The following is a 27,167-nucleotide window of genomic DNA, read 5'->3' on the forward strand; positions in this document are numbered from 1 at the left end:
ATATTTGGAAAAGTACATCACATTCTGCCTTTATCTTATTTTCTCAAAATTTGATGATAAGTTAACCTGTAAAATATTCTAAGAAGCTAAAATCAAGCTCAAATTTTACAACTATAAAAAAAAATTCTTATTATGAAATGCTATTTAATTAAACAAGAAGTAACATAAATGAATAATTTACAATAGGAAAAAAACATGGCTATTTCATAAAAGCAAAATCTAACATATTTTATGTGTGAAAAATAAAGTGTTTATGTTAAAAGTATGGGGTGAGAATCAAGTTAAAATGGTGGAATGATGTAGGGACTACTTGTACATTTCACCCTAAACTTAAATAAAAGAGCTCGATGTAGGGCTTTTGAGAGGCAAGCGAATGTAAAGCTCCTGGTTTTGGTGAGGTGTGTCGTGGGAAGGGTTTGCATGGCATGGGTAGGGGCCAAACAAATTGGGAGCTTTATTTGTGAAGGGACGTAGATAACTATGGGAGTTTTCATTTGTTTTATAGAAAGTGGGTTAGTGTGTTGGTAATTTGGGGTTCGTAATGCTAAGATCATGTTAATAATTAAAGAGTTTTAAGTAGATCATGCAATGTATGTGTCAGTGTGTCTGAGTGGGCGCACGGAAAAGGAATTATATGATTGAGCTGGATTTAGCTTCTTTTTTTTTTTTATAGTTATTATATGTTTTTGCTTTTCGTGGCGTCTAGTTTTTAAGCAAAAGCATGAGATATTATATTTTATAAAATTTTATATAAAATACTTCTTTTTAATAATAAAATCTTTAACCAACTATGCTATATAAAACCAATGAATTGTATTTCATTTTAATTCATCTTATCTCTATAATTTGTACATTTGCACACTACACGTCTTTTGGTCTTCCATCCAGCTCACATTGTTATTCTACCTCTTAATTTGAAATAGAGGAAAAGATCTAACTAGATTGGTGTTTAGGGATTGAAATATCCAATGCGTGTGAGTGTTGATAGTTGTATGATGCACTAAGCATAGATACATCGGATGTTGACATGTTTTCCCTAATTGTGAAATGACAAAATAAATCACGTAAAGCGCTTTGAAAAAGTGCACGAAAATATCCAGCTAAAATATTCGAGGACCAAAAAAGAGCGGAGGCAACTATTCGATCAATGTGCATGTTTTCAATCTCTTCTCGAGAAACAAGTAAGGCATTTTTTTCACAAAATTATGCTTAATTTCATATATGTGATAATTCAATCTCTCTGTTAGTGGGGAAAGAACCAACATGAATTGGATTCTAAGAGTTAGCTGAAAAGTTTGAGGACAAACAACATAAGTTACCCAAATTCAAATTATTTCCCAAGCCCAATCCAACAAGAGAGCACATAGCACCCGAACACGTCTTAACCAGTCCTAAAAAAGTCCGGCCCAACCCGAAGGTAACACACTAACACTTGGAATTTGTCATTCTGGGCTCGGCCTATAGTGGCCCGATATGCAAAGTTGGGCTCGCCAGGATAGGCCCATGTGCGCGAACCAAAATCCACCGTCAATCACACAGGTTTGCCACGTGTCCGAATCCCGACGTTCTCAGCCTCCTATTTATAGCTCTCCCCAGCACTCGCCTCGGCTGCTCGGCACGCGCTTTCCCGCCCAAACGCTCTCCCTTTCTCTCAATGGCGGTGCCCGGAAACCCCGATGCCCAAATCCAAGCTTTCGCCTCTTTCCTCCTTCGCTACCACTCCCCCGATCTCCGCTCCATCCTCCTCTCCCCCGATCCCAAGCTCCATTACCCTCTCATCATCAGGTACAATCCCCCTCCTCCTTCTCCTCCTCCTCCTCCTCCTCCTCCTCCATCGCCATTATCGCCATTATCATCTTCTTCAGCTTCGCCGAGATCCTTGAGTTCGACCCTAGACTCGCCCACCACCTCTTCTCCCGCCCTTCAGATTTCCTACCTCTCTTCGACGAAGCTGCTCTCCGCGCACACGTAAGTCCCCTTCTCGTCATCTTTTCTGGGTTTTGAGTTGATCTTTTCCCTGTCCTCGATCATGTGATTTCCCCTCCGATCGTGTTCCCAGCGCGTCGTTCTCAGGGGTTCGGACGATCTGAGGGGGAGCGCCTGCGAGAAGGCTTATATCCATGTCCGGATCAACGTCAGCGGATCTCCCTTGGAATGCCCTGGTAAGAGCATCTTTTCTTGGATGTTTTATGAATGAAAAGTAGCTTGATCCCTGAAACTAAGTGTTCTTGATTCTCACAGAAACTTTTCCGAGCATCGGGAGGGTGAGGGTCAAGCATCGAGGGTTCCTTCTTACTCTGAAGGGGACAGTTATAAGATCCGGGGCAGTCAAGATGATAGAAGGGGAGCGGGAGTATCAGTGTAGGAAGTGCAGGCACAGGCAAGAACTCGTTCTATACCTTCTGTCTCACCCATATTTCGCTCTCATCTTTATATAGTATGCTTTAGCTTGCTTGAGATAATCTTCTTTTGTTGATCTACTGTGGCCTGTGAGATTGCTGGATACATTGGAATTCTTATCACTGGCCTAATTTTGATTTTTGGCCCCAGCAATTTCCCCTTATGAGAAAATCTTTTGTCGTTTCTTGATCCCTTAAATGTCATTTTGAAGCATCTACATTTCATAGCGACCTATCCCTGATAAAAATATTATAAACTTATAATGAAGTTTGAACGCCGACTTCTATTTCTTGTTTATTGGTTGTTGCATACAAATGATAACCTCTGGGTTTAGGATTGGGTTTAGGCTGTCATAATTACGAATGATGACCTCTGGGCATAATTAGTCAATATATAACTTAAGGTTCTCAGTGCCATTCCTGTACTCAAGAAGCCTTGAACCTATTTAAGTTGCATCTACTCTTTTTTTTCTAATGCAATGTGGTTAAAAGTTTTCATCGTTGTGCTAAAGGTTAAAGCTAATGCTTTGTTTCAAACTAATTCCGATGATAATCCTCTTAGCTGAGATTGCTTTACATCTTCCTTTATGTTTTGTACTTATTTGATCAAAAACTCTTGGGCCCCTTTGGTATATATTTTTTTATTTGCTTTATCTTGCCTGAGTGTCAGCGTTTTCCTTGATTCTTTAGATTTTCTTGGCTCTTAACTGGTTATTTCTTTTTATTTGATTGATCGTCTTTGAGCACATCAACTAATTGATCATCTTCTGTAGATTCAAAGTTTATCCGGAGATGGAGACTGGAAACCGTGTCGTCCTCCCTACTTCATGCCCATCCAGAGTATGGGCATTCCTGCTGTTGTGATTCTTTATGGGAAACAATATAATGTCCTTTCTTTATAGTTATCCTAGATCCCTTCATGATTTGGAGGCAATTATTTCATTTCAGTTGTCTATCGTTCATATTCTAATAAGATTTTGACTTACTTTATATTCACCTTTCGACCATTCTGCAGCAACTTGATAAATTTTCTGCAAATGGTTCAGGGGTCTAAAGGCTGCGAGGGGACACATTTCCAATTTGTGGAAGATAGTATGGTATGCCACGACTACCAAGACATAAAAATCCAAGAAAGCGCGCAACTTTTAGACATTGGATCAATTCCTCGTTCAATACCAGTGGTTTTAATGGATGATTTAGTTGACATTGTCAAAGCTGGAGGTGCCACCTTCCTACGTTCCTTATTACTTTAGGTTTTATAATGGCTCGCTCTTCATACTTTCAAGGATTAGAAATATTATTGCTTGAAACTGTTCTTTCTTCTAATCTTGCTTCCAGTGCCCTTTGTCTTTCCTGATTCCATTGAGCTTACTACGATTCATTTTATATCTTGATAAAAAAATTATTACTTTGACTTCCTCTGGTCAAATGAAGCTAGCTTGTTCTTGGTGCAAAGTAGGGGTGCAACATTTTTGGACTGCATCTTTTACTCGATTAATCTTCTCTGTCAGTGTCAGCATTTAGCATGTATACTGAAGTTCAAAATGTTTGGGATAATGGAGCTTGGTGCCCTCATGCACTCCATAAGCTGATTAGATTGGGCATTGTGTCGTACACCTTAATGGTCATCAATCTTCCAATTTTAATCTTTTTTGCATTTAGTTTTCACATATTTCACTGATATGTCAATGATTGTTTCCTTTTTTTTCCTTTTCTTTTTTCGGCTTCAGATGATGTCGTAGTGACTGGGGTTTTGTCAGCCAAGTGGTCATCGGACTTAAAGGACGTGCGTTGTGACCTTGATCCTGTGCTAGTTGCTAATTTTGTCTGGTAAATTGTGGCTTTCTTATCTTGTTTATGTTTTGGTAAGGATTTTTTTAATTTTAAACCGTCGCTTCCTAACTGAGCAACGAAAGAGCCACTGGCATAGCCACAGCATGTGGTTGCCATGCTTCAGCAGAGTATAACCGTCATCGCATATTAAAGGAAGGGAAGTAGTAGAATTTCAAGAGAGGAGAACAGACTTAGGGTTGGGTTCGGATCAAATCAGATCGAAATCCACGAAAACAAAAGATAAGGGTGTTCGTTTTTGCTATACGGCATAAATTGAAGATGCAACTCCTTCAATTCTGTCGGAGGGAAATAATGGTTTTGGATGGACTGCTTATATAAGTACAAGGTGCTTCTTATCCATTTATAAAGGTCAGGGAGGAAAATGCAGAGAAATTTTTCTAAGAAGTTCAGGGGCTAATAGTGCAATTTACCCCTTTTCCCTTCATCATAGCCATTTTCCATAAATTGTGTAGTGGATATTCAAGTTTGAATTTTGGCTTCTATAATCTTACATGTTGGTTATTATCATGATTTTTATCTATGTGGAACTGCACTTGGTTCAGTTATCATATTTCAGTACAACATTGCGTAAATTTCACCATTGATATAACAACATATCTTAAGCAGAGCAAATTAGCTAGTTGACTTTCTGGTGTTTTCGGTGTAGGTTTTTTTATACATATGTCATGGGGTTCACATGTTCTGATTTTGATGTTTCCAGGAGAACTAATGAATTGAAGTCGGAGATTGACATTCCTGATGATGTTATGAAGAAATTTAAGCAATTCTGGTCAGAATGTCGAGATACTCCATTGAGAGGTGCTGCCAACTTGTACATTTTTATAGTATGCTGCAGTTGTAGAGATGCTGATAACATACCTGTATTTCTGTCTCTTGAAAATTCTGATTGGTCAATCCTCTGTGCCCTAGAGCTGTAACTTGACCTGGGTTACCCAGTGACTGACGTGGATCCTATCTAGGGGTGAAAGTGGTTAGGATAAACTCTGTCGATAGGATGCAAATATGGATGTCAAAATTTAGCATTCGGCACATATTCGTATCTTAATTCAAATTAGAAAAATAATAAAAAAATATGGATGCAAATATGATTCCTTAAAAAATTTGACCATATCGACCATTTTCACCCCTAAGAGAAGAGGAATGTTAATATATATTGTAATGGGATAAAGTGGTTTTCTATCGTGTTCTTCATTGATTTCACTATAAATTTCATGTTAAAATTGCATTTATATTTGTTAAAATATTAAAGGGATAATACCTAATATACTGTCAAAAACTTTAAAAATATCTAATATACCTTTGGTTGACCAAAATGCCCTTAATGATTCCAAAAATCCCTTGAAATATTCCCAAACCCCTAGGGTTTATTAATGGTAGAAAGGTATTTTGGTACTTTCAGGATAAGTTTGAAAATTTTGAATAGGTATACGAAATTTGAAGACAAGTGTGAACCTTTAATTGTATTGTGTGTCTTATTCGCTCTAATTTTAGTTCATATTTACATATATATTAGTATATATTATTATCCGAATAATATCCGAATACGAATCCGACTTATTTCTGAATCCAAATCCATTTTAAGCGGATATAGTAATAAAAATTTAGCCTTCGACACATCTCCGCATCCGAATTCGCATCTAAAGAAAAATATGGATGCGGATAGGGTTTTGTCAAAAAACCCTATTCTACCGTTTGCACCCCTAATCCTATCAGGACCCTAAGACCCAAGGACCAGGATAAGAAATATTAGAAGCTTGGATTCCAGGTACAGGCCTAATACATGAATGCACAATCCAGCTGGGACCCAGCTTTCTACCTTATACTTAACTATGTATAAGAAGTTATATTTAGTAAGTAAATTGGTAATTGATATATTTTGTAATATCTGGTGAAATATATAGTGGACTTTTTGGTATATCCAATTTGTGTTCACTTTTCCATTGTTCCTATGCAATTTCTTTTGTCCAAAATATATTCTTTCCCTAGTTTTTTCCATTACTTGGAAACTAAGTCACATGAATTTTGAAATTTTGCATCCAACTTGGGATATAGACCAACTTGGACATAATCATCTGTCCAAGTCTCTCATATCCTAGTCGTCCTCTTTACCACCTCTGGATTTAAAGAGAATTTTCGTATGCTGAGTGTATTGACTCGACTAATATTGTTTCTATAGATTTGATGATTAAATCTGTTGAACATGCAAATCATAATCCCTAGCGTACAGATATGTCGCATTTTGAAATGGTCTATCTGTGTTCAAGGTCCACTCTCTATCGAAAATAACTCATCCTTTACTTTCTGCTTTATTGTTGAAGAGATATAATTCTGCAGCAAGTCTTTTTAGCTTTTTGATAATCTACCAACATTTCATAACACTCTGTTCTGCTCATGGGTGCTGCAGGAAGAAATACCATATTGCAGGGAATTTGTCCTCAAATCTTTGGGCTTTTCACAGTGAAGCTTGCAGGTATGCAATTTCACAAGCATTTAATTGCATTATAATTTGTTTGGTAATTATTACAAACTACCGAATTGAGTATATACTTTTTGTATTTCCTTCTTCGTACAATTGCCAAAAGCTACCAGATTGCATAATTTTTTGGCTGATTTAGTAAACAATCTGATAGTTTCACCTTGAGTTATCTTGATTACTAAATCAAACTTCAGTTGCTCTAACGTTGATTGGAGGAGTGCAACATGTTGATGCTTCGGGGATGAAGATTCGCGGAGAACCTCACATGCTTCTTGTTGGTGACCCAGGTATTTCATGTAGACTATGAATATCAGATTATTGCAACTTGCGTTACTATTGGCTTTCAGTTAGTAATTTTGGTAGTGAATTATATGCTTGCCATTCTTGCAAGAGAAATTACAAATATCAGAACTTGTATGACTTCAATGTCATTGTTATTGGTATGTACTTTCTAGTACTGTTATGTGTTCAAATAGATTGAGTGTGGCTAAAGGATGCTGAGGTAATTTCTGATGCTTGCTGGAGAAGATCTAGGAGGAAGTAATGATGGACAAAATTACTTCTTACAAGGATGAAGGCTAAAGCACTTATGGAGCCAACAAATTTTTCTCTTTCTAAGGAAGTTAGCTACGAGTTGATGGTGCAATAATTTTATGTAGATAGGGAACACTATCATAGTCGAACTAGTCCATAAGGCATTCCTCCTTTATATGATAGAACTTTTGAATTTGCTGGTGAACACATACCGCATGTCTGATGTTCTTGACCAATAAGTTTTCTTTCCATTGGGCATGTATTCTGAATCCAGACAGCTATTTCATTATCTGTGTCTTCATGATAGTACAGTATGGTAGCTGATTAATTTTGGTGGTGCATAATTACTGAAAGCAGAGAGTTTTCAATTTTTACGAGATCTTTCTTTCCTTGTGGCATTGTAATTGTTTTCCATACTAACCTTGCACATTCAGTTGAGCTATGATAACTGCAACAGACAAGCCTTGTCTGGTGTTGCCGAATATGTTGAGCTTTCTTTAACCACAAGAAATTTGTCTACTCTTCCATGAAGAGGCACATTAGTTGTTGCTTGCAAGGATTTAAGTGCCGTGGCATGGGGTCGTGCCGGAAACTTGCCGGCACGGTATGTACCGGGCCGTGCCGATGCGTGCCAGCCACAAAAATTTTATGTATGCCGACATATAATAGCATGCAATATTTATTTTCTTTGGGAACAAAATATTCTAATTGTTTATTATGTATTTTTATGAAATCTTTTGAACTTTATTGAGAAAACTACTTACTAATTTAAAGAATAGATGGTTTTGAGCTGTGCCATCGGCACGGGGTCTGTATTATGCCGATATCTTATTGGCACGATAGATACGGTTCGTGCCGATAGACACTTAAATCCTTGGTTGTTTGTATACATAGAGAGAGAACTTTTAGATAGTGTTCTTTAATTGAATTAGTCAGTATGTTATTTAAATAATGAAAATAATCGGAAAAGAAGCAGCTCATGAGTATTTTGTTGCATTCTAGGCACTGGAAAGTCTCAATTTCTGAAGTTTGCCGCTAAATTAAGCAACCGATCTGTGATTACAACTGGTTTGGGAAGCACCAGTGCAGGTTTAACTGTTACTGCTGTCAAGGACGGAGGTACTTTTTGTCTTGCTTTTGTTGTAGCTTTGTAACTTATTGTGTTCAAGCCCCCTCATGCCCACATTCTGACTGTGCCGTGTTAACCTAAGGTTTGTTTAAGAGTCGTTTTTTGAGAAATCAGTATCATTTAACAAGTGCCCTGTACTAAGTTCCTGCATCGGAAGGCATGACAATAACCTACCTGTATTTACAAGGCTTGCCATGCATTAGACTGGCTTGGCAGGATTTGGTATTGTAGCATGTGCCTAGCTACCAATGATTTCAGATTCGCATAGTGGAGATGTGGTGATTGCGCCACGCTGAGTGCTGACTATGCCAGCATGCAGATGCATGTCAAAAGTCAAGACTAAGAGGGGCTGTGTGAATTGTCAATACTAACTAAGCCAACCGCCAGGCGCCAGCACACATTGTGTAGTGCTGATAGAGCATTACTGTTACTTTCCTTAATATATCATTGGCTTGTTTCCTTGTATACTTTACCTCCTGTCATTTTTTAATTGTTTGACTTGCTTCATTGGCTCTTCTATGCCAAATTGGAAATTATGTTTGGAATTGTAGGAGTTTAGTTTACCTTAGGCAATGCATGCTACATTAACAACAGCTTATGTTCAAATGTTGTATACTTGTTTTGCAGAAGATAATGTAAGAGGTTTATGTAAATCTGTGCAGAATTTATTGTTAGATTGTTTAGGTAACCAAATCTATATTATAAAGTTTCAAAAAACTGCTTATTCTGGTAGTAACCTTCTTTATAATTAAGCATGAAAGTGAAAAGATTTGGGGCTCTAAATATTGTGCAGCTGGAATCAAAATCTTTTGAAAGATCTACTTCAAGAAAATGATTAAACCTTGTTGTTAGTTTTGAATCAACAAAATCAATAATTGTGAAGATGAAATTCATAATATTGCCTTTGGGTTTTCTACTTCTAACCTGGTTGCTGTTGTCTTATTTTTCTCGTCCTCTTCATTCATTTTGCCCTCGTTAATATGCCATTCTACCTTTTTTTTTTATCAAAAGGGGAATGGATGCTTGAGGCTGGGGCACTTGTTTTGGCTGATGGTGGATTATGTTGCATAGACGAATTTGATAGGTTTGGTTCACTTAATTATATACTTAGTATCTCTCTGCTTCAACTTTAAATACAGTTTAAAAAGGGTCAGTTATATTTTTCCTGTATTCTTTGAATCTTACTGCCCTATAGTGTCTTTTACTTTCTCGCAATCCCTTAATAGAATGTAGTGGCTTCATAAGATTTAAAAACGTCATCTTGATCTGGTATACTGCATCTAAGACTTGTGTCTCATCGTGTATACATATATGATTACTAGATCATCATTTAGATGCTCGGTTATTTAGTTGCCTCAATGCTTTTTATTATCTATCTCCTAATATTTTTCTCTTAGCAACAATACCTGAAATTTTAAATTTAAGGCATGTCATCATCATTTGTTTGCTCAGGAAATTCTTCTCCGTGTTGATACTCACAAAGACATTTTGAATAACTTAGGAATTTGGCACTACTAAGCTTTATGTCGGATTTTCCCCAAGGACATAACTAGTGGGCTTTTTTATAAAATAACCTTTTAAAATTTTATTATTTGCAAAATAACCTTGTCAAAATTATATTTAAAAAATTAATCTCTTAAAGACGGTGAATGATTCACCGCTTTCATAAAGAGCCTAATTTCTCAAAAAAGCGGTGAATCATTCACCGCCTTTTACTTATTTATTGTTTCTTTCTATAATCCTAATAACCACATACATATTTCAACAAATCATATATAATCTTAACAACCTGAAAAATTCTAATAATCTATCCATATAATTCTGACAATAAAAAAGATCCTAATAATCTATCCATACAATCGTAATAATCAAACATCACATATAATCTTAACAAATTGAAATTCCTAATAATATATCCATATAATCCTAACAATCAAAAAATTTTTAATAATCTATCCATACAATTTTAACAATCAAACAAAAATTCTAATATTCCACACACAATCCTAACAACCTCACTTTTTTTATTTCCTGTATAATCTACGTACAATTTTAACAACTTCACTTTTTTTCTCTTTCCTAAAAAATTATAAAGAAGACGGTGAATGATTCACCGCCTATAAAAGACCTTAGAGCCTTTCAGAATGCGGTGAATAATTTACTGCGTTTTGAGAGTTAATTTGCCAAATACTAATTTGATAGGGTTATTTCGCAAATTATAAAATTTTAGATGGTTATTTTATAAAAAAGTCCCATAACTAGTAATCTTTTAAAAATATATATATTTTTCTCTTCTCACAATAACAATAGCTAAGGCCGAAGAGTGGGTGACAAAAAATCATTGGCTTCAAGTAGACATGATTGAATGAATAATGACAATGATAGCAAATGTTTTGTGATATATATATATATATATCTTCCTGGATTACTCTAAATTTGGAAACATCATGATTGGATGGAATTGTGTGGCTGTCTTAAGTGTCTTCATTCCTCTTGCCACTACTTTGGATAATAAAACCTTATGATATGACCAATCTAACTTCCCATCAAATTCTCCAACAATAATGGATGACATACATACTTATAGCCATTAGAGTCAGCTGGACAACCAGATTATACACCAAAGATGCAAGAAACAAGTTCAAGATATTTCAATAGAAGATGATTTAAGGCTTGAAAGTACGAGGAAATATGCTTGGCTTAGAAAGAGGGGACTGCTTATTTGTTCATGGGAAAACCAGCAATTTCAGAGAGCAACTGCTCCGTAGAGAACCTTTTGCCAGAACTTTTTACATTTGAAACAGGGCAAAGCTTTGGTAGGTAGTAGCTACTCAACAATCTTTTTCAAATTTCAACTGAGATGAGACCACATGGGTGAGATCCAACAAAAGTGGCTGTTGTGGGTATTAAAGCGTGATAAACAATATAGCAGATTGATGAGATACTGAAACCTGCTTGTAGCTCCCTTTCAATTGTTGATAGAAAAGAAAATAAATGTCCAGACGAGGAGGGAAATATTCAAAAAAAAAATCACTCTGCTTTCAATTGTATTAGATTCCTATTGTGCTGTGATACTTGAGAGGAGGGAAACGACCTCCGAACTTATACTATGAGGATACCAGCATAACTTACGATGTTGAGTGGAATACATTCGGTGGTCTCTAGATTGACAAGCAAGATGTGCTTACTAGTTTGTTCTGCTGTTGAGAATCACAGATGATCTCATCAAATAATGATCTTTAAACCGCAAAAGTTGAGTAGTTCATACATGCACACTGATGTAGGGCTTCAATATGTGTTCTTGTGGACAGCCCTGAGTACTGAAGTATCATTGGGTTTTTTCCCTTGATGACAGATTAATGTCCAGTACAGGGAACTTACCCTTACTGCTTTTCCCTTAAAGAGATACAGATTAATGTGGGCCATCTACTGGTTCTAGGATTGGTAACTATGATGCAGGCTTTATCAATTGTAATTATTATTTAGATAATTCATTTGGTAGGGTGGGTTTTCCAGACATTCTCTACTTAATATCTGATTCCTTTTGCTGTCGAGAGACTCTAAGAAGAATTGACATCTAACATCTCATCATGTGTTCAGCGAGAGGCATGACAGGGCAACAATACATAACAATGGAGCAGCAAACGATAAGTGTTTGCTAAGGTATATATATTCCCGATTGACAGAATGAAGGAAATTATTTGTAGCTATGTCTATTGCATAGTTGTGGATTTAAGAAGAGTTTAACATCAGATACCTGCATTCTGGGTAACATCCCGAGTTAAAGTACTAATCTTATCTTAGTAATATCTGTTGAATCTTTTTCTTGTGGACAATTTGTGTATTCTAGGAAATTTGTTCCATCCTATTCCTTCCGATATTGTTCTATATCCTGTTCCTTGTACATCACTTCCTCGATCTTGAAAAAAAAAAGTATTAAGTTAGATGTTAGTTTCTCTTTTTCCAGCTGGGCGCTTGTAACACACTCTGACAAAGAACCACCGTCCTTTGGTGCAACAAAATCCAAAAGACAATACGTCCCAATCATGTGGTCGTTAAAATTCTCCCCTTGTTACTTATTTTGCAGTTGGACTGAGAAAATTTTTGTTATAATCAGTTGTATGTCTAGTTGTCTACTTCGAAAACTAATTGATTTATTATTGATTTCATCTTGTTAGTAACTTTGATTCATATATGTATAAGCCATTGTGGCTAGCCCAAGAAAATTTTATATTTAAGAAAAATAATAATGAGGGCAAGTTCTATTTTCGACGCTATATATTTAGGCAGATAATTTTAGTTTGTGAATTCTCATTAGTTGCTTCATTTAATTTTGCCTTCGAAATATTTGCTTCCAAGTTTTCTGTTCTAGAAGTCTTCTTTCTATTTCTTTTTTTTGTGAATTCTCGGCTAGTGGTCAATTTTAGCATCGCAAATTGTTGAACAGAACCTCCTCTACTCTCCTGTTCATCCCTTTGAACTTACATATAATATATATACTAATATATATATTATATATATATATATATTCTATATTGCATGCACATGTCTTGATTCTCTTCACTAGTAGATTTTCCCTCTAATCTGTGAATCTATTTCTTAGATAAGCCAATGTCATTCTGCCACTGCATATCCATTTCGAATGTCTGTTGTGTTGTCTAGTGCATTGAATTTCTGAGATGCGCTAAAATGTGGGCTTGACTATCCAACAATTTAGAAACAGGGAATTTAACATGATTTGAGATTAAGCGATTTCAGGGTGGCTTTATAATTCAATTAAGAATAACTGATCTTTAATACTTGTGTTCCTTTTGTTTCCATATTCAGGCTTGTCTGTAAATACAACTCTTTCTGGACAGTGTTGACAGATTTTGAATAGTTCTTGTGCTCCCCTGGATACGAAAATCCTGAAATGGATGTCCATAGTCTCGTCTCATATACTTAGCTGAGGTAAACTTTATTTTTTTTAAATTACTGCTCTTGGTTCCATTTTTTGTTTATTAATGTATTAAAAGCTCATAGTTTCTGATAACAGAGAATCTGATAATCTGATTTCGAATTGGCTTCAACATTACTCAGAGGTGAAGCAGAAAAAACACATGATGGCTTGGAACATATGTGGTCACTGCCAATGATTAGACGGTAACAGTCTGGGCCCTGAGAAATATTTACTTTATGCTGTTGTATATCCACAACCCGAGTAGTACACTGATGGAAGTGGTTAACTGCACTTTTGTTGAAGAGTATATAATCTAACCAAGTTAAAGTGCGCGTGGCATGGGGCATGCGCTGTCTGTTTAGGTACGGTACGCGCACCGGCACGCTTGCGTGCCTACACAGTGGTAATCGCTTTGCGTGCCGATGATACGCATGACCTTCTACTGGCAAGTTTTGCATGACTATTGTCAGTTTTTTTTTGATTCCAATAAGCTTTTATAATATTATTTTGAAAGCTTAATCAAATAATATGAAATATTTGTTATGTAGCTTTACTATAATCATCAATTAATATACTTGTAAGCTTTTTTTATATGTAAAGTACAACTACACATGATGAAGAATAAAAATTTTTACAGATTAGAATTTTAAAAATGTAAAGACATCTTTCTTTTTTTCTTTTGACCATATTACAGTTTTTCTTTTTATAAAATACAAAAAAATAAGTTTTAAAAACATTTGAAAAAATTATTTTAAGAAGTATTTAAAAAATTTATTTTTTCATTAATTTTTTCAAAAAATATTAGATCTATCAAAAAAATTAAGCAATAAATTATATGACAAATAAATTAAATTAATTTAAGTATCAACTGATTTAATTTAGCTTTTAATTTTATCAGTATTTTTAATCTTCTAATGCAAAACAATTTATGTTTGATGTGCCTCAAAATTTGTTTATTGAATTTGATTTTATTCCCTTAATTCGCCAAAAATTTTGCGAAGCGATAAATTTTGGTAAAATAATTTATGAAAAAAATGGATGTATGTGCTGGAAGTGGAGGGCTCGGACAAAATCTTTTGTTTGTATATTTGATATACAAAAAAAATTAAATGATAATTTTTTTGTTAAGGATTTTATAGGTTGGCGAATTTCGTAAAGTTGTTTGGAGTCTTGAAGAGTTGATTGCAGAAGATTTTGAGAAAAGATTCAAATTGGAGGACAAAGACTCATTCGGAAAGATCGACACCTAAGGTATGTAGAAAAGATCATTTGTGGTGAAGATACATGTTTAAAATAAGTTCAGAAGACTTAGATTGCTTTAAAAACAAATTTCTGAACATTCATGTGTTCTGGGACCGGTCTCTGAGATGGAGAGACCGGTTCCCCCAAGGTCCTCACTGCGTAATCCTTGATGCAACCGGTCCCCTGTGGTGAGAGACCGGTTCCCGAACCTTGGTGGTTCTGTCACGCAGCGAGGGACCGGTCTCAAGTTTGAGAGACCGGTTCCCGAACGTGGGGTTTTTGGTTACGCAGAGAGGGACCGGTTCCTCACTTGAGAGACCGGTCTCTCACAGACCGGTCTCCTCGACAGGACCGGTCTCTGAGGACGACACGAGTTTTTGAAATCGACTTTTTGCAATCCTAGTCTACTTCTAAGTCTTCTAAACATATAAATAAGCTATGTGGGCCGTCTAAAGTTAAGGCTTCTGAATATTTTACCAATTCCAAACCCTAGAAACTCGTTTTCTTCGCTTCGATTTACATGATGAGTTTCTAGCAATCAACATCGGCTTGATTCTTCGTTTTTACTCAATATTTCTTACGAGAATCAAGTAGATGATTGATTAAAGGTGAACCCTCATAGCTTATGGTTTTCAAAAGTTGAATCACCGCAAATCTTCGATTCTACAAGCTCCGGAAGGAGGTTCGGCGCGTGGATCTCGCGCGAAGCTGAGGATTCGGTGGACGCTTCGAGGAGTTGAGGCGTTGACGCTGCGAGGAGTTGCAGCAAGGTCGATTGGTGGATTCCTATCGATCGAGGACCGGCAAAGATCACTGTCAATAAGAAATCGGTAAATTGAGTCGCGTGTTTTTGGTCGAAATCACTTGTACTCAAGTTTTCTTAGTGGATTTTCTTTGCGTGATCGGTCCCGTGGGTTTTTCACTCCGAATTGGAGTTTTCCCACGTTAAATTCTCGGTGTGCTATTTTAATTTCCGCTATTGTGTTTGTTTGCATCGAGATTTTTCGAGTTTGCCGGATTTACACCTATTCACCCCCCTCTAGGTGTTACTTACCTTTTAGATCCTCGGGATCAATAACTTACAAGTGGTATCAGAGCGGGTATAGGTTGTAACTCATGGCTGAGGGCGGTAACATCAATCGACCCCCTCTCTTCGATGGAACTAACTATGCTTATTGGAAAGTCCGAATGAGGGCGTTTCTTATTGCTATCGACGAGAGGGTTTGGCAAGCCGTTGAATTCGGATGGAAACATCCTACTGAAGTGGTCGAGAATGTTACCGGTCCGAAACCTAGAACTAAGTGGACTAAAGACGAAAACGAACTATCTTCGTTCAATGGGAAGGGTATCAATGCTTTGTTCAATGCGTTGAATCAAACTGAATTTTCACGAGTATCAGCATGTGAAACCGCCAAAGAAATTTGGGACACTTTACAAATTACTCACGAGGGTACAAGCTTGGTAAAGGTTCAGAAATTACAAATGTTGACTAGTCGTTTTGATGCTATTCGTATGGAAGAAAATGAAACCTTTACCGAGTATTACACTCGTCTTCAAGATATTGTCAATACTTGTGCAAATTTGGGTGAAAAAATTTCTGAACCAAAAATCATTCGAAAAATTTTGAGAACTCTTCCCGAACGTTTTCGTCCTAAGGTTGCGGCCATTGAAACAGTAAAACATCCGGATGAACTCAAAGTAGATGAACTAGTTGGTGCTCTTCAAACGTATGAAATGACTTTTCCTTCTAATTCGTCTTCTTCCAAGTCTTTTTCTAAAGCCTCAGGCATGGCTCTAAAATCAACAAAAGGAGATGTCTCGTCAACCTCATCAGATTCAGAGTCGGAGCAAAGCTTGGAGGACTTTGAGAAACAACTCGCACTTCTAACAAAGAAGTTCCGTCGGAACTTTAGAAAGAAGTTTCCTCCCAAGTCTAGTTCATCAAAGACAAACAAATCTAAAGGGGGTCCGTCTTCTTCTTCCTCGTCAAAATACAGAAAATCTGATAACTCTCAAAAGGACTCCACAAAAGAGAGGAAAAGCGGTGAAGGTCAAATCCAATGCTACAAGTGTAGGGGCTTTGGCCATATAGCGTCTGACTGTCCTAATAAAAAGACGTTGAAGAAGAAAGCTATGCAAGCTATGACTTGGGACGACTCCTCATCTGACGATTCTACTTCAAGCGAAGAGGATGTAAATGCCACGGCACTGTTTGCACAGGATTCAACTTTCATGTGTCTAGCATCTACTGACTCGATTTCTACGACATCTATACAAGAGAAGTCATCTTCGGAGAACTCATCGGATGAAGAATCGGACGAAGATGACATGGTCGCAGCATATCAACAATTAGTTGTTGAATCAAAGAAGATGGCTAAACACAACAAGAGACTTCGGCGTAGTCTACATGAGTTGGAACAAGAAAATTCAAAGTTGGTCTCTCTAACAAAGGATTTAGAACAAGAGAGAGATGGGTTGACCAAGGCTTACAATTCTTTGCTTGAGAAGTGTTCGTTACTTGAAAATGAAAAGGAGACTCAGGCGGAGAACATCAAGCATCTTACCAAACAAAACTCAGAAGCTAGAGAAGCAAATATGGAATTCACCAAGACGATCATTCAACTGAAGTCGGATTTGAACCAATTTTCATCTGGCTCGAGCAAACTAGATAAGATGCTTGGACTTGGTCAGACAAATAAACTTGGACTTGGTTATGAACGAACATATATTGATCAAGTTACGAAGAACGATGATGGAAACTCGTCTACTGCTGTACCTAAACTTTATGGTAAGTTTGTCCCTCCTAAAAATAATTTGGCTAACAAAACTTGTCATATTTGTGGTGTTTTAGGACATATAAAGAAATTCTGCTTTCAAAAGGGAAAGAGCTCGATAGCTCTCTTGAAGAGTGACCCTAGAATGACATTAAAGTCAATTGTGACTCCAAAGAAGATAGAACAAAAGAAGAGCCAAATTCCGACACCAAATACTCCGAAGCCAAAGGCAAAACCAGCATGGAAACCAAAGAAGGAGGACATGAAGGGGAAGTCAATTCAAATCGTCGACAAGCCACGATCAACAAAAGCAAGCGAACGGACACAACCCAAAACACGTAAGGTTTGGGTGCGCAAAGGTGAACTCTTCCCATGCCTAGTCAATTCACACTTCACTTCATGCTTACGATAACTCATCTTGGTATCTGGATAGTGGCTGTTCCCGTCACATGACCGGAGATAAAAATTGGTTTACTTCTTTGACCAAAATCTCCGGAGGACTTGTTGTTTTTGGAGACGGTCGATCGTCAAAAATCGTTGGAAAAGGAACAGTGACTATCTCAGACGGCCCTACGTTGAATGATGTTTTTTATGTTGAAGGGCTTAAATCTAATCTCGTAAGCATAAGTCAATTGTGTGATGATGGGTATTCGGTGAACTTTTCTGATAAAGAATGCCATGTGACTCGTGATGACAATCTATTCTTAAAGGGCATTAGATCTCAGAATAATTGTTATGTAGTTCCTAGTTCGGCCACTGAACATTGTAACCTAGCGTCATTAGAAACTGAAACTTTATGGCATGAACGACTAGGTCACATCAATTTTAAGGAGCTATCTAAGATAACCAAGAAGGAGGTAGTTAGAGGTGTACCTAAGATTGACTATAAAGAGAACACTGTGTGTGGGGGTTGCCAATTAGGGAAACAAACTAGATCCACACATAAGAACTTGAACCACTTAGGGACAACTAAACCTCTAGAGTTACTTCACATGGACTTGATGGGACCATCTAGGATTCAAAGTTTGGGTGGAAAACGTTATATTCTGCTTATTGTTGATGATTTTACTCGCTATGTATGGAGTGCTTTCTTACGAGAAAAAGCTGATACTTTTAATTATTTTTTTTTGAAATCTGTCTCCGTCTTATGACTGAACGAAATGATAAAATTGTACGCATTCGAAGCGATCAAGGGGGAGAATTCATAAACTCTAAATTTGTTGATTTCTGTGTTTCAAACGGTATAAAACATGAATTCTCGGCCCCCTATACACCCCAACAAAACGGAGTGGTTGAACGTAAGAATCGGGTTGTACAGGAGATGGCTCGTGTTATGCTTCATAGTAAGAAAATTGCTTTACATTTTTGGGCCGAAGCGGTTAACACAGCTGTCTATGTCATCAATCGGATTTATGTACGTCCGGGTACTTTGAACACGCCTTATGAACTTTGGCTTGGTAGAAAACCTAATATTAAATACTTTCGTGTCTTCGGGAGTAAATGTTTTATCCTTCGGGATCGTGAAAATCTTGGAAAATTTGACTCTCGCAGTGACGAAGGCATATTTCTTGGTTATTCTACTACAAGTCGTGCCTATCGTGCGTACAATTTACGAACTAAGACGGTGATAGAGTCTATCAATATAAAAGTAGATGAAGCTTCTTTTGTAAGTTCTTCTGTGAATGGTTCTTCAAATTCTTTGATGAATGACGATGATAATGATTCTCCGTTTGTAATGCCTGTGAATGATGATATTTCTATACCTGATAATTCCATTGCATCTTCTGAAAATATTGCATCAAATGATTCATCTGAGCCACAAAACACTACGCCTGGAATCCCTAGCGGATCTCCTGAAACTATTCCCCTGACTGAGTCAAGAGATCATCCTTTGTCAAATGTGATTGGGGATCCCAATGTTGGTGTACGAACAAGAAGTCAGTTACAATGTGAATTTGCATGTTATGTTTCTTTGATCGAGCCAAAGAATGTTGACGAAGCTCTTGTTGATGAATATTGGATAAATGCCATGCAAGAAGAACTTGGTCAATTTGTTCGCAATGATGTATGGGAATTGGTGCCTCGTCCTGAGCAACAACACATTATTGGTACCAAATGGATCTTTAAGAATAAGAAAAATGAAGATGGTACTATCGTACGGAACAAAGCTAGACTTGTGGCTCAGGGGTACTCTCAAATTGAGGGAATAGACTTTGAAGAAACTTTTGCTCCGGTTGCCCGTCTTGAATCCATTCGTATCTTGTTCGCGATTGCTTGTCATTTTAAAATCACGCTCTTTCAAATGGATGTCAAAAGTGCGTTTTTAAATGGATTTTTAAAAGAGGAAGTTTATGTTGAACAACCGAAAGGTTTTATAGACTCAAAATTTCCAAATCATGTTTTTCGACTGAAAAAGGCACTTTATGGACTAAAACAAGCTCCGCGAGCGTGGTACGAACGTTTAACAAAATATCTTTTGGAAAAGGGCTATAACCGAGGGGGAGCAGATAGAACTCTTTTTGTGAAGCATCTGAAGAATAATTTCATTGTAGCACAAATATATGTGGATGACATAGTTTTTGGGGCTACTAAAGATAAGGATGCCGCTGATTTTGCAAAATTAATGACTAGTGAGTTTGAGATGTCAATGATGGGAGAACTTAATTATTTCCTCGGGCTTCAAGTCAAACAATCAAAAGATGGAATTCATTTGTCACAGACAAAGTATGCAAAGGAACTAGTTAAGAAATTCGGATTAGAAAGTGCAAAGGATTTTGACACTCCGATGGGTACAAGCAACAAAGGATTAGGAATGAACTCAGAAGGTCAGAGTGTGGATGAGAAACAATACAGAAGCATGATTGGTAGCCTCTTGTATCTAACTGCGAGCAGACCTGATATTGCGTTTAGTGTTGGAATATGTGCTCGTTATCAGGCTAATCCTAAGGAAATACACTTGAAAGCAGTTAAAAGGATTATTCGATATGTTAAAGGAACAACCGAGTATGGACTATGGTATCCTAAGGGAACGTCTCTTGACCTAATCGGCTACTCAGATGCTGACTGGGCAGGCTCCGCAGATGATCGGAAAAGTACTAGTGGGGCTTGTTTTTACATCGGACATTGTTTGGTTGCTTGGCACAGTAAGAAGCAAAATTGCATTGCTCTTTCCACTGCAGAAGCTGAATACATTGCAGCTGGAAGTTGCTCTACTCAATTAATTTGGATGAAAAGCTTACTAAGCGACTATCGGATTCCCTCTACCACTCTGACTATTTTGTGTGACAACACGAGTGCAATTAATATTTCTAAAAACCCTGTTTTACATTCTCGAACAAAACATATTGAACTAAGATATCATTTTTTAAGAGAACTGGTGGAATCAAATGTTTTACAACTTGAATACATTTCAACAGAAAATCAACTTGCAGATATTTTAACCAAACCTTTGGATCAAAAACGTTTTTTGCATTTGAGGAAGGCAATTGGTATGAACCCATCCATCTAGATATATTCTATTGAGCCACAGATCATGTGCATGGTGCATATTTTGTTTTCTTTTCTTGCATGATTTTCAGTGTTTGACAATAGATTGTAATATCGAGAATAATCTTGCTGTTTTGGGACGTGATTTGGTCTATGACTTGAATTATTTCATATTTATTTTTTGATTGATCACTTTCAGGGTTATTCTCTATTTGCATATTTTTAAACGATCAAATCTTTAAGATTCTAGTTAACATGTTGAATCATATTCAGCACCTCATGCGTCGAACTTTGAATGTTGCAATCATTTGTTTGATTATCAGTTTTGAGATGAATAAATCTTTCTCTGTTTTGAAATAACTATAATATTTTTAACTTGAGGGTTGCACTGATTTAGGGGGAGTCTTTCTAATTCTAGCTATGAATATTTCTGAAATTCAAGATGTGGAAAGAGTTACATCCCTGCTGGGAGTGTGAAAACTACCACCACATGGAGGAAAGAGCTACCACCCCGGTCGTCCGGTCAGTGTGTGCAGCTACCACATGTTGATTATAGTATCTATGTGAGACAAAAGAAAAGTACCTCTCAGAAAGAGAAAATGTAAGAATAATATGCTCAAAGAGCTATACTGCTTGTAGGTGATATAAGGTGGAATGTTAATAAAGATGCTCAAAGAGCCACTCCTGTCTCAGACGATGTGCATAACTCAATTTAATCATATTATGTTAATTTCACAATTTTGAGAAATATTTATTTCATTCTCTTTAACAAAATATGATGATAAAATGATACAATTTGTTTCTAAGATCTTGCATGATGTGTGGGATTTTATTTTATATGTATCAAGAATTCTTATTGATTTTCGGTTTAAAAATTTTGAAATTTTGAATATCCCTGAAATTGATTTTTCAAAATTCATTTATGAAATTTTATTAAAGTTTTTTTTTGGATGAAAATAGATTATTTGGGATAATTACATATTAAGAAATACCCTTACATTTATCTTTGATTTTTCGGGCAGTTTTTAAAATTTTTGAAAATTTCTGGCTCGGAGACCGGTCTCAGGGAGGAGAGACCGGTCCCTCCGCCCGACCCGATATAAGGGCTTTTGCGGTTTCTTTCTTTTTACTTTCTCAATCGTGTTCATACTCCTCCCCAGAGCTTCTAACATACCTAGGGTGCTGTTGCTTCAAATCTTCATCAATTTCAACTTGATTTTGGTATGATTCTCGGATTTTGTTTCTTTATTATCATATAATCCGGATTTTTGCTTTATTTTGAGTTTTTGGAGATTTGATCTCATGATGTTGTTATATCTCTTCTATTTTTACCCTGATCTTGCCTCTAGATATGTTAGTCAACACTTTCATGCATTATTTCATATTTTGACACAAGTGGTTGGTTGTTTTTGCCATGTTTTCTTCATCAAAACCTAATTTTTCTCATTTTTGCAAACTGTGGTTTTATTTGTTTTTGATGCTTGATCTGTCCATGATTTTCTTAGTTATGTGGCTCTAGGATTATCTAGGATATTACATATCAATTTGCTAAAGTGTTTGGAATCACAAAAATCTAGTGTTCTTATGTTCAATATGTATATATCATTGTGTTTAACAGGGGTGTCTTCGAAAATGTACTCGTGGGTACTCGTGCTTGCGGTTCTTATGGCTGGGGGTGGTCGCGGTAGCAAGCGACAGCGCGCCTCAGCTAAGAGGCCGGTTGAGCAACAACCGGAAGATGAAGGGAGTGAGTATGCCCCGGGTGATGAATCTGAGAGGACGAGCAAGATTGGGAGACCTTTGTTCCTGAAGTGTTGGCTAAGGAAAAGGACACTGGGAAAGGCAAGGGAAAAGGAAAAGCTGTGGATAAAGGCAAAGGAAAAGCAACTGATCGTCCCAGTCGTCGTAAGTCCGGGGGTGTTGAGATTCGAGAACAGGGCTCTGAACCACCACGTCGCAGTTTACAGGATGTTCCATCTAACCGACGGTCAATGTATTCGTCGAAACACTGCATTGGAGAGCGAGATGTTGGGGTGGCCAGTATTATTAGTTGTGTGCCGGGTTTTCAGGATCTGTTTGAACAGGGGAATCTTCATCAGATTTGTGATTTTTCCGGAGCAAACAGGTTATTGTTTGGAGCTGATCAGAGAATTTTACATGAGGGCAGGTCACCTCAGTGATTCTGACGGGGGTCCGTACGTGTTTAAGACTTCTGTCCGTGGTGTTGAGTTATCCATCACTCCTGCGACAATAGCTTCGGTGCTTGAGATGGAAGCTAAGACTGATGGAGTGGAGTATTTGCAGGCTGGGTTCGACTCACTTCGCGATTGGAACCGTGTCGTGAACACTATCTGCATGCCGGGTACTGAATCAAACGGAATTATGGTTATGTCCAAGGATTTTAAAATGGAGTACAGATTTCTGAATTTTGTGGTTTGCTACAACATCATGCCTCTTGCGAACACGAAAATCTTGAGATGGGATCGGATTCTGTACATGTATCTCTTGGGTAGGCCAGATTTTGTGAGTGCAAGAAACATTAACATGAATATTCCGTTTCTGATATGGCGGCGGATGGCGAAAGACATCAAAACCTCTGGGCAAAATGAGAGGTTACCGTTTCCTATGATAATTATGCGGATTTTGTGACTTCGTGAGGTGGATGTTAGGTGTACATCGTACGAGCACAGTTTGGGTCGGATTAATGAAAGGACGTTTGTGAAGTCCTCGGTGCAGCTTCGTACGCCGTCACAACGTGCTTCTTCCCCTCCTGCAGCTCCACCTCCTGCTACTGCTACTTCTTCCCGTCCTTCTATGGATATTTCTGAGGAAGATATTTCCGTTTCTTCGGTTTATCGCGAGCAGCAACGTCTGTCTGAGGAGCTTCAGAAGTTGTCTTCAGAACAAGCTGCGATTCGTAAGGATGTGAGCAAGATGAAGCGCTTGTTGAATATGATTTTTGACAAATTGGGATGTTGTCGGGCCGATTTACCTTCAGGAGATGATTCTGATTAGGATTTACCGACCTTCTCCTTTTGTCGTTTTGGCGCTTTCTGACAAAAAGGGGGAGATGATGGGATGGATGGATGGTCTCTTAATGATGATGATGATGCATTTAGCTTAGGGCTTTGCTTAGTTAAGATGACTTTGTTTTAATGCTTTAGGTGTTTGGTGTTTTCGTTTAGTTTAACTATGAACTATGAAGTGTGAACTTTAGTTGATTGTTTGATCTTCTTGATACTTGATACTTCTTGATACTTGAATCTTGATTATGCTTTGAGAATGTTTTTGCAGGAATAACTCAAGACTTCAAGACTCCGTGTCTAAGTCATAGAGTTTGTATTAAGGGTGTAATAGTGTAAATTTCGTTTATTGGATTGATCATGCAGGAGATTATCGTTTGGTGATTGCGATGATCTTCTTTTTATGATTTATTGGTTGTATACGAATTTTGTATTATATTTTGTCACGAAATCGCCAAAGGGGGAGATTGTTAAGGATTTTATAGGTTGGCGAATTTCGTAAAGTTGTTTGGAGTCTTGAAGAGTTGATTGCAGAAGATTTTGAGAAAAGATTCAAATTGGAGGACAAAGACTCATTCGGAAAGATCGACACCTAAGGTATGTAGAAAAGATCATTTGTGGTGAAGATACATGTTTAAAATAAGTTCAGAAGACTTAGATTGCTTTAAAAACAAATTTCTGAACATTCATGTGTTCTGGGACCGGTCTCTGAGATGGAGAGACCGGTTCCCCCAAGGTCCTCACTGCGTAATCCTTGATGCAACCGGTCCCCTGTGGTGAGAGACCGGTTCCCGAACCTTGGTGGTTCTGTCACGCAGCGAGGGACCGGTCTCAAGTTTGAGAGACCGGTTCCCGAACGTGGGGTTTTTGGTTACGCAGAGAGGGACCGGTTCCTCACTTGAGAGACCGGTCTCTCACAGACCGGTCTCCTCGACAGGACCGGTCTCTGAGGACGACACGAGTTTTTGAAATCGACTTTTTGCAATCCTAGTCTACTTCTAAGTCTTCTAAACATATAAATAAGCTATGTGGGCCGTCTAAAGTTAAGGCTTTTGAATATTTTACCAATTCCAAACCCTAGAAACTCGTTTTCTTCGCTTCGATTTACATGATGAGTTTCTAGCAATCAACATCGGCTTGATTCTTCGTTTTTACTCAAAATTTCTTACGAGAATCAAGTAGATGATTGATTAAAGGTGAACCCTCATAGCTTATGGTTTTCAAAAGTTGAATCACCGCAAATCTTCGATTCTACAAGCTCCGGAAGGAGGTTCGGCGCGTGGATCTCGCGCGAAGCTGAGGATTCGGTGGACGCTTCGAGGAGTTGAGGCGTTGACGCTGCGAGGAGTTGCAGCAAGGTCGATTGGTGGATTCCTATCGATCGAGGACCGGCAAAGATCACCGTCAACAAGAAATCGGTAAATTGAGTCGCGTGTTTTTGGTCGAAATCACTTGTACTCAAGTTTTCTTAGTGGATTTTCTTTGCGTGATCGGTCCCGTGGGTTTTTCACTCCGAATTGGAGTTTTCCCACGTTAAATTCTCGGTGTGCTATTTTAATTTCCGCTATTGTGTTTGTTTGCATCGAGATTTTTCGAGTTTGCCGGATTTACACCTATTCACCCCCCTCTAGGTGTTACTTACCTTTTAGATCCTCGGGATCAATAACTTACATTTTTTACTTACCTAATAAGTAAATTTTCGATTTGTATTGTCTTTGGAGGGGTGTGGGGTATCCAGAATATTTCGGATATTCCAAAGAACAAAACAAAAAGAAAAAAGCAAAAAGCAAAAAGTAAAAAAAAAAAAAAAAAGAAGCAAAAAAGCAAAAAAAAAAAAAGCAGAGTGCCAGCCCGTGCCGACTTTAAACCTTATATCTAACACCTGCAACTGGTGACTGTGCTTATGATTAAATGAAGATCAAATCTGAAATGGCTTTTAAAGAGTATTCACTTGTATCCTATGTGAAGAGATTTCATTAGTGTCTGCATCAAAGCCATTTCATATATCTACATCAAAGCCATTTAATCAAGCATTTTCCAACTCGTTAATTGTGTTATCTCTGTTAGCTGCTCTTATAGTTTAGTACATGCTGTCACTTGCGTAACCAAATCTTGGACCGGCAAATTCACTTAAAATGACAATTTTGGACTATGATGTACAGTGAGTTTTTCTGCTAGAACAGTATGGACTGACTTGTTTTGATGTTTAGCCCAACCTGGTGGTATAAGTCCTAGATGTCTTATGGCTATTGTAGGTACATACACTATGTAAAGCAGCATTTTAAACCAGTGCTGACGAAGGAATCGGAAAAGGTTATCTCAAGTTACTATCAGCTGCAGCGGAGATCAGCAAACCATAATGTGGCTAGAACTACTGTACGGATGCTTGAGAGTTTGATAAGATTGGCCCAAGGTAAATACTACCATCTAAAGGTTCACCAGTTATACTTTCCTATTTATGTTCGGCGGTATAGGTGGGGTTTACCTCTGTATTTTCCAGCACATGCAAGACTCATGTTTAGAGACATAGTAACGCAGCTGGATGCTATTGCGGCCATTTTATGCATCGAGTCCTCAATGACAACATCTGCCATTGTTGACAGTGTGGGAAATGCTTTGCACTCTAACTTCACTGATAACCCTGACCAGGAGTGTATCCTAACATTTTAGTTTTCCTGTCTAAATAGCTGAACAATTGTGTTACAGTATGGCTGTTCTGCATTCAAGTGTACATAGGTTTTTATATATATATATATATAGAGCTAGGCTGGTATATACCAAGTTGTTTTCAATAATGCGGCTTCCAAATTAACGATCGGCTCCGTTAGGCTTGATCTATACTATTAAAAATATTTGGAAACTAAATTTTATAATTTTTCGACATCATTTGGCTAGTGATCAAAAGGTCTCAAAATTGATAATTTTAATGGTAGATGTGATGCATTTGTAAATTTAACGGTGTAAAACAATTCAAATCAGATGAAATTTTTATAGGAAATTTTTTTTTACTATTTAGAGTAAAATCAGTACCCCTGATCTTAAATTCAAGTCTTATATCATCATTTTTTATGAAATTTTTATTTTTAGCTGTTCATTTTTAGACTACTCGTTTGATAGGTAAATGATACCGAAAAATTATAAAATTTAGTTTCCAAATACTTTCAATAGTGTAGATCAAGTCTAACGGAGCCGATCGTTGATTTGGAAGCGGCATCATTGAAAACAACTTGGTAGCACGGAGGCCTCCGTGCTACCGATAGTATACCAGTCTAGCTCTATAGATATATATAACTCTTTTATTTTAAGGCTCC

General features: G+C 37.4%; 1 protein-coding gene across 1 annotated transcript; it reads left to right on the forward strand.

Annotated features, from left to right (window-relative positions):
• Positions 1 to 1,624: 1,624 nt before the first annotated feature.
• Positions 1,625 to 26,625, forward strand: LOC109706041 (probable DNA helicase MCM9). Its single transcript, XM_020226844.1, has 16 exons — positions 1,625 to 1,785; positions 1,866 to 1,968; positions 2,060 to 2,162; positions 2,242 to 2,380; positions 3,173 to 3,239; positions 3,446 to 3,620; positions 4,130 to 4,229; positions 4,954 to 5,051; positions 6,658 to 6,723; positions 6,924 to 7,016; positions 8,266 to 8,382; positions 9,404 to 9,522; positions 13,220 to 13,227; positions 13,472 to 13,534; positions 26,112 to 26,269; positions 26,357 to 26,625. The coding sequence occupies exons 1-16, from the start codon at positions 1,655 to 1,657 to the stop codon at positions 26,524 to 26,526; spliced, it is 1,710 nt and encodes a 569-aa protein (XP_020082433.1). The 5' UTR covers positions 1,625 to 1,654; the 3' UTR covers positions 26,527 to 26,625.
• The last annotated feature ends 542 nt before the right edge of the window (positions 26,626 to 27,167 follow it).

Source organism: Ananas comosus, unplaced genomic scaffold, assembly GCF_001540865.1.
Source record: "Ananas comosus cultivar F153 unplaced genomic scaffold, ASM154086v1, whole genome shotgun sequence".
In the NCBI taxonomy this organism is placed as follows: domain Eukaryota; kingdom Viridiplantae; phylum Streptophyta; class Magnoliopsida; order Poales; family Bromeliaceae; genus Ananas; species Ananas comosus.

What these genes read in the sequence shown, in the direction of transcription:
- LOC109706041 (XM_020226844.1), top strand. Translation starts at nt 1,655, where the DNA reads ATGGCGGTGCCCGGAAACCCCGATGCCCAAATCCAAGCTTTCGCCTCT. An exon ending in ATCTCCCTTGGAATGCCCTG is followed by an intron (nt 2,163 to 2,241) that starts GTAAGAGCATCT and finishes TGATTCTCACAG; the next exon opens with AAACTTTTCCGAGCATCGGG. An exon ending in GCTTCTTGTTGGTGACCCAG is followed by an intron (nt 7,017 to 8,265) that starts GTATTTCATGTA and finishes GTTGCATTCTAG; the next exon opens with GCACTGGAAAGTCTCAATTT.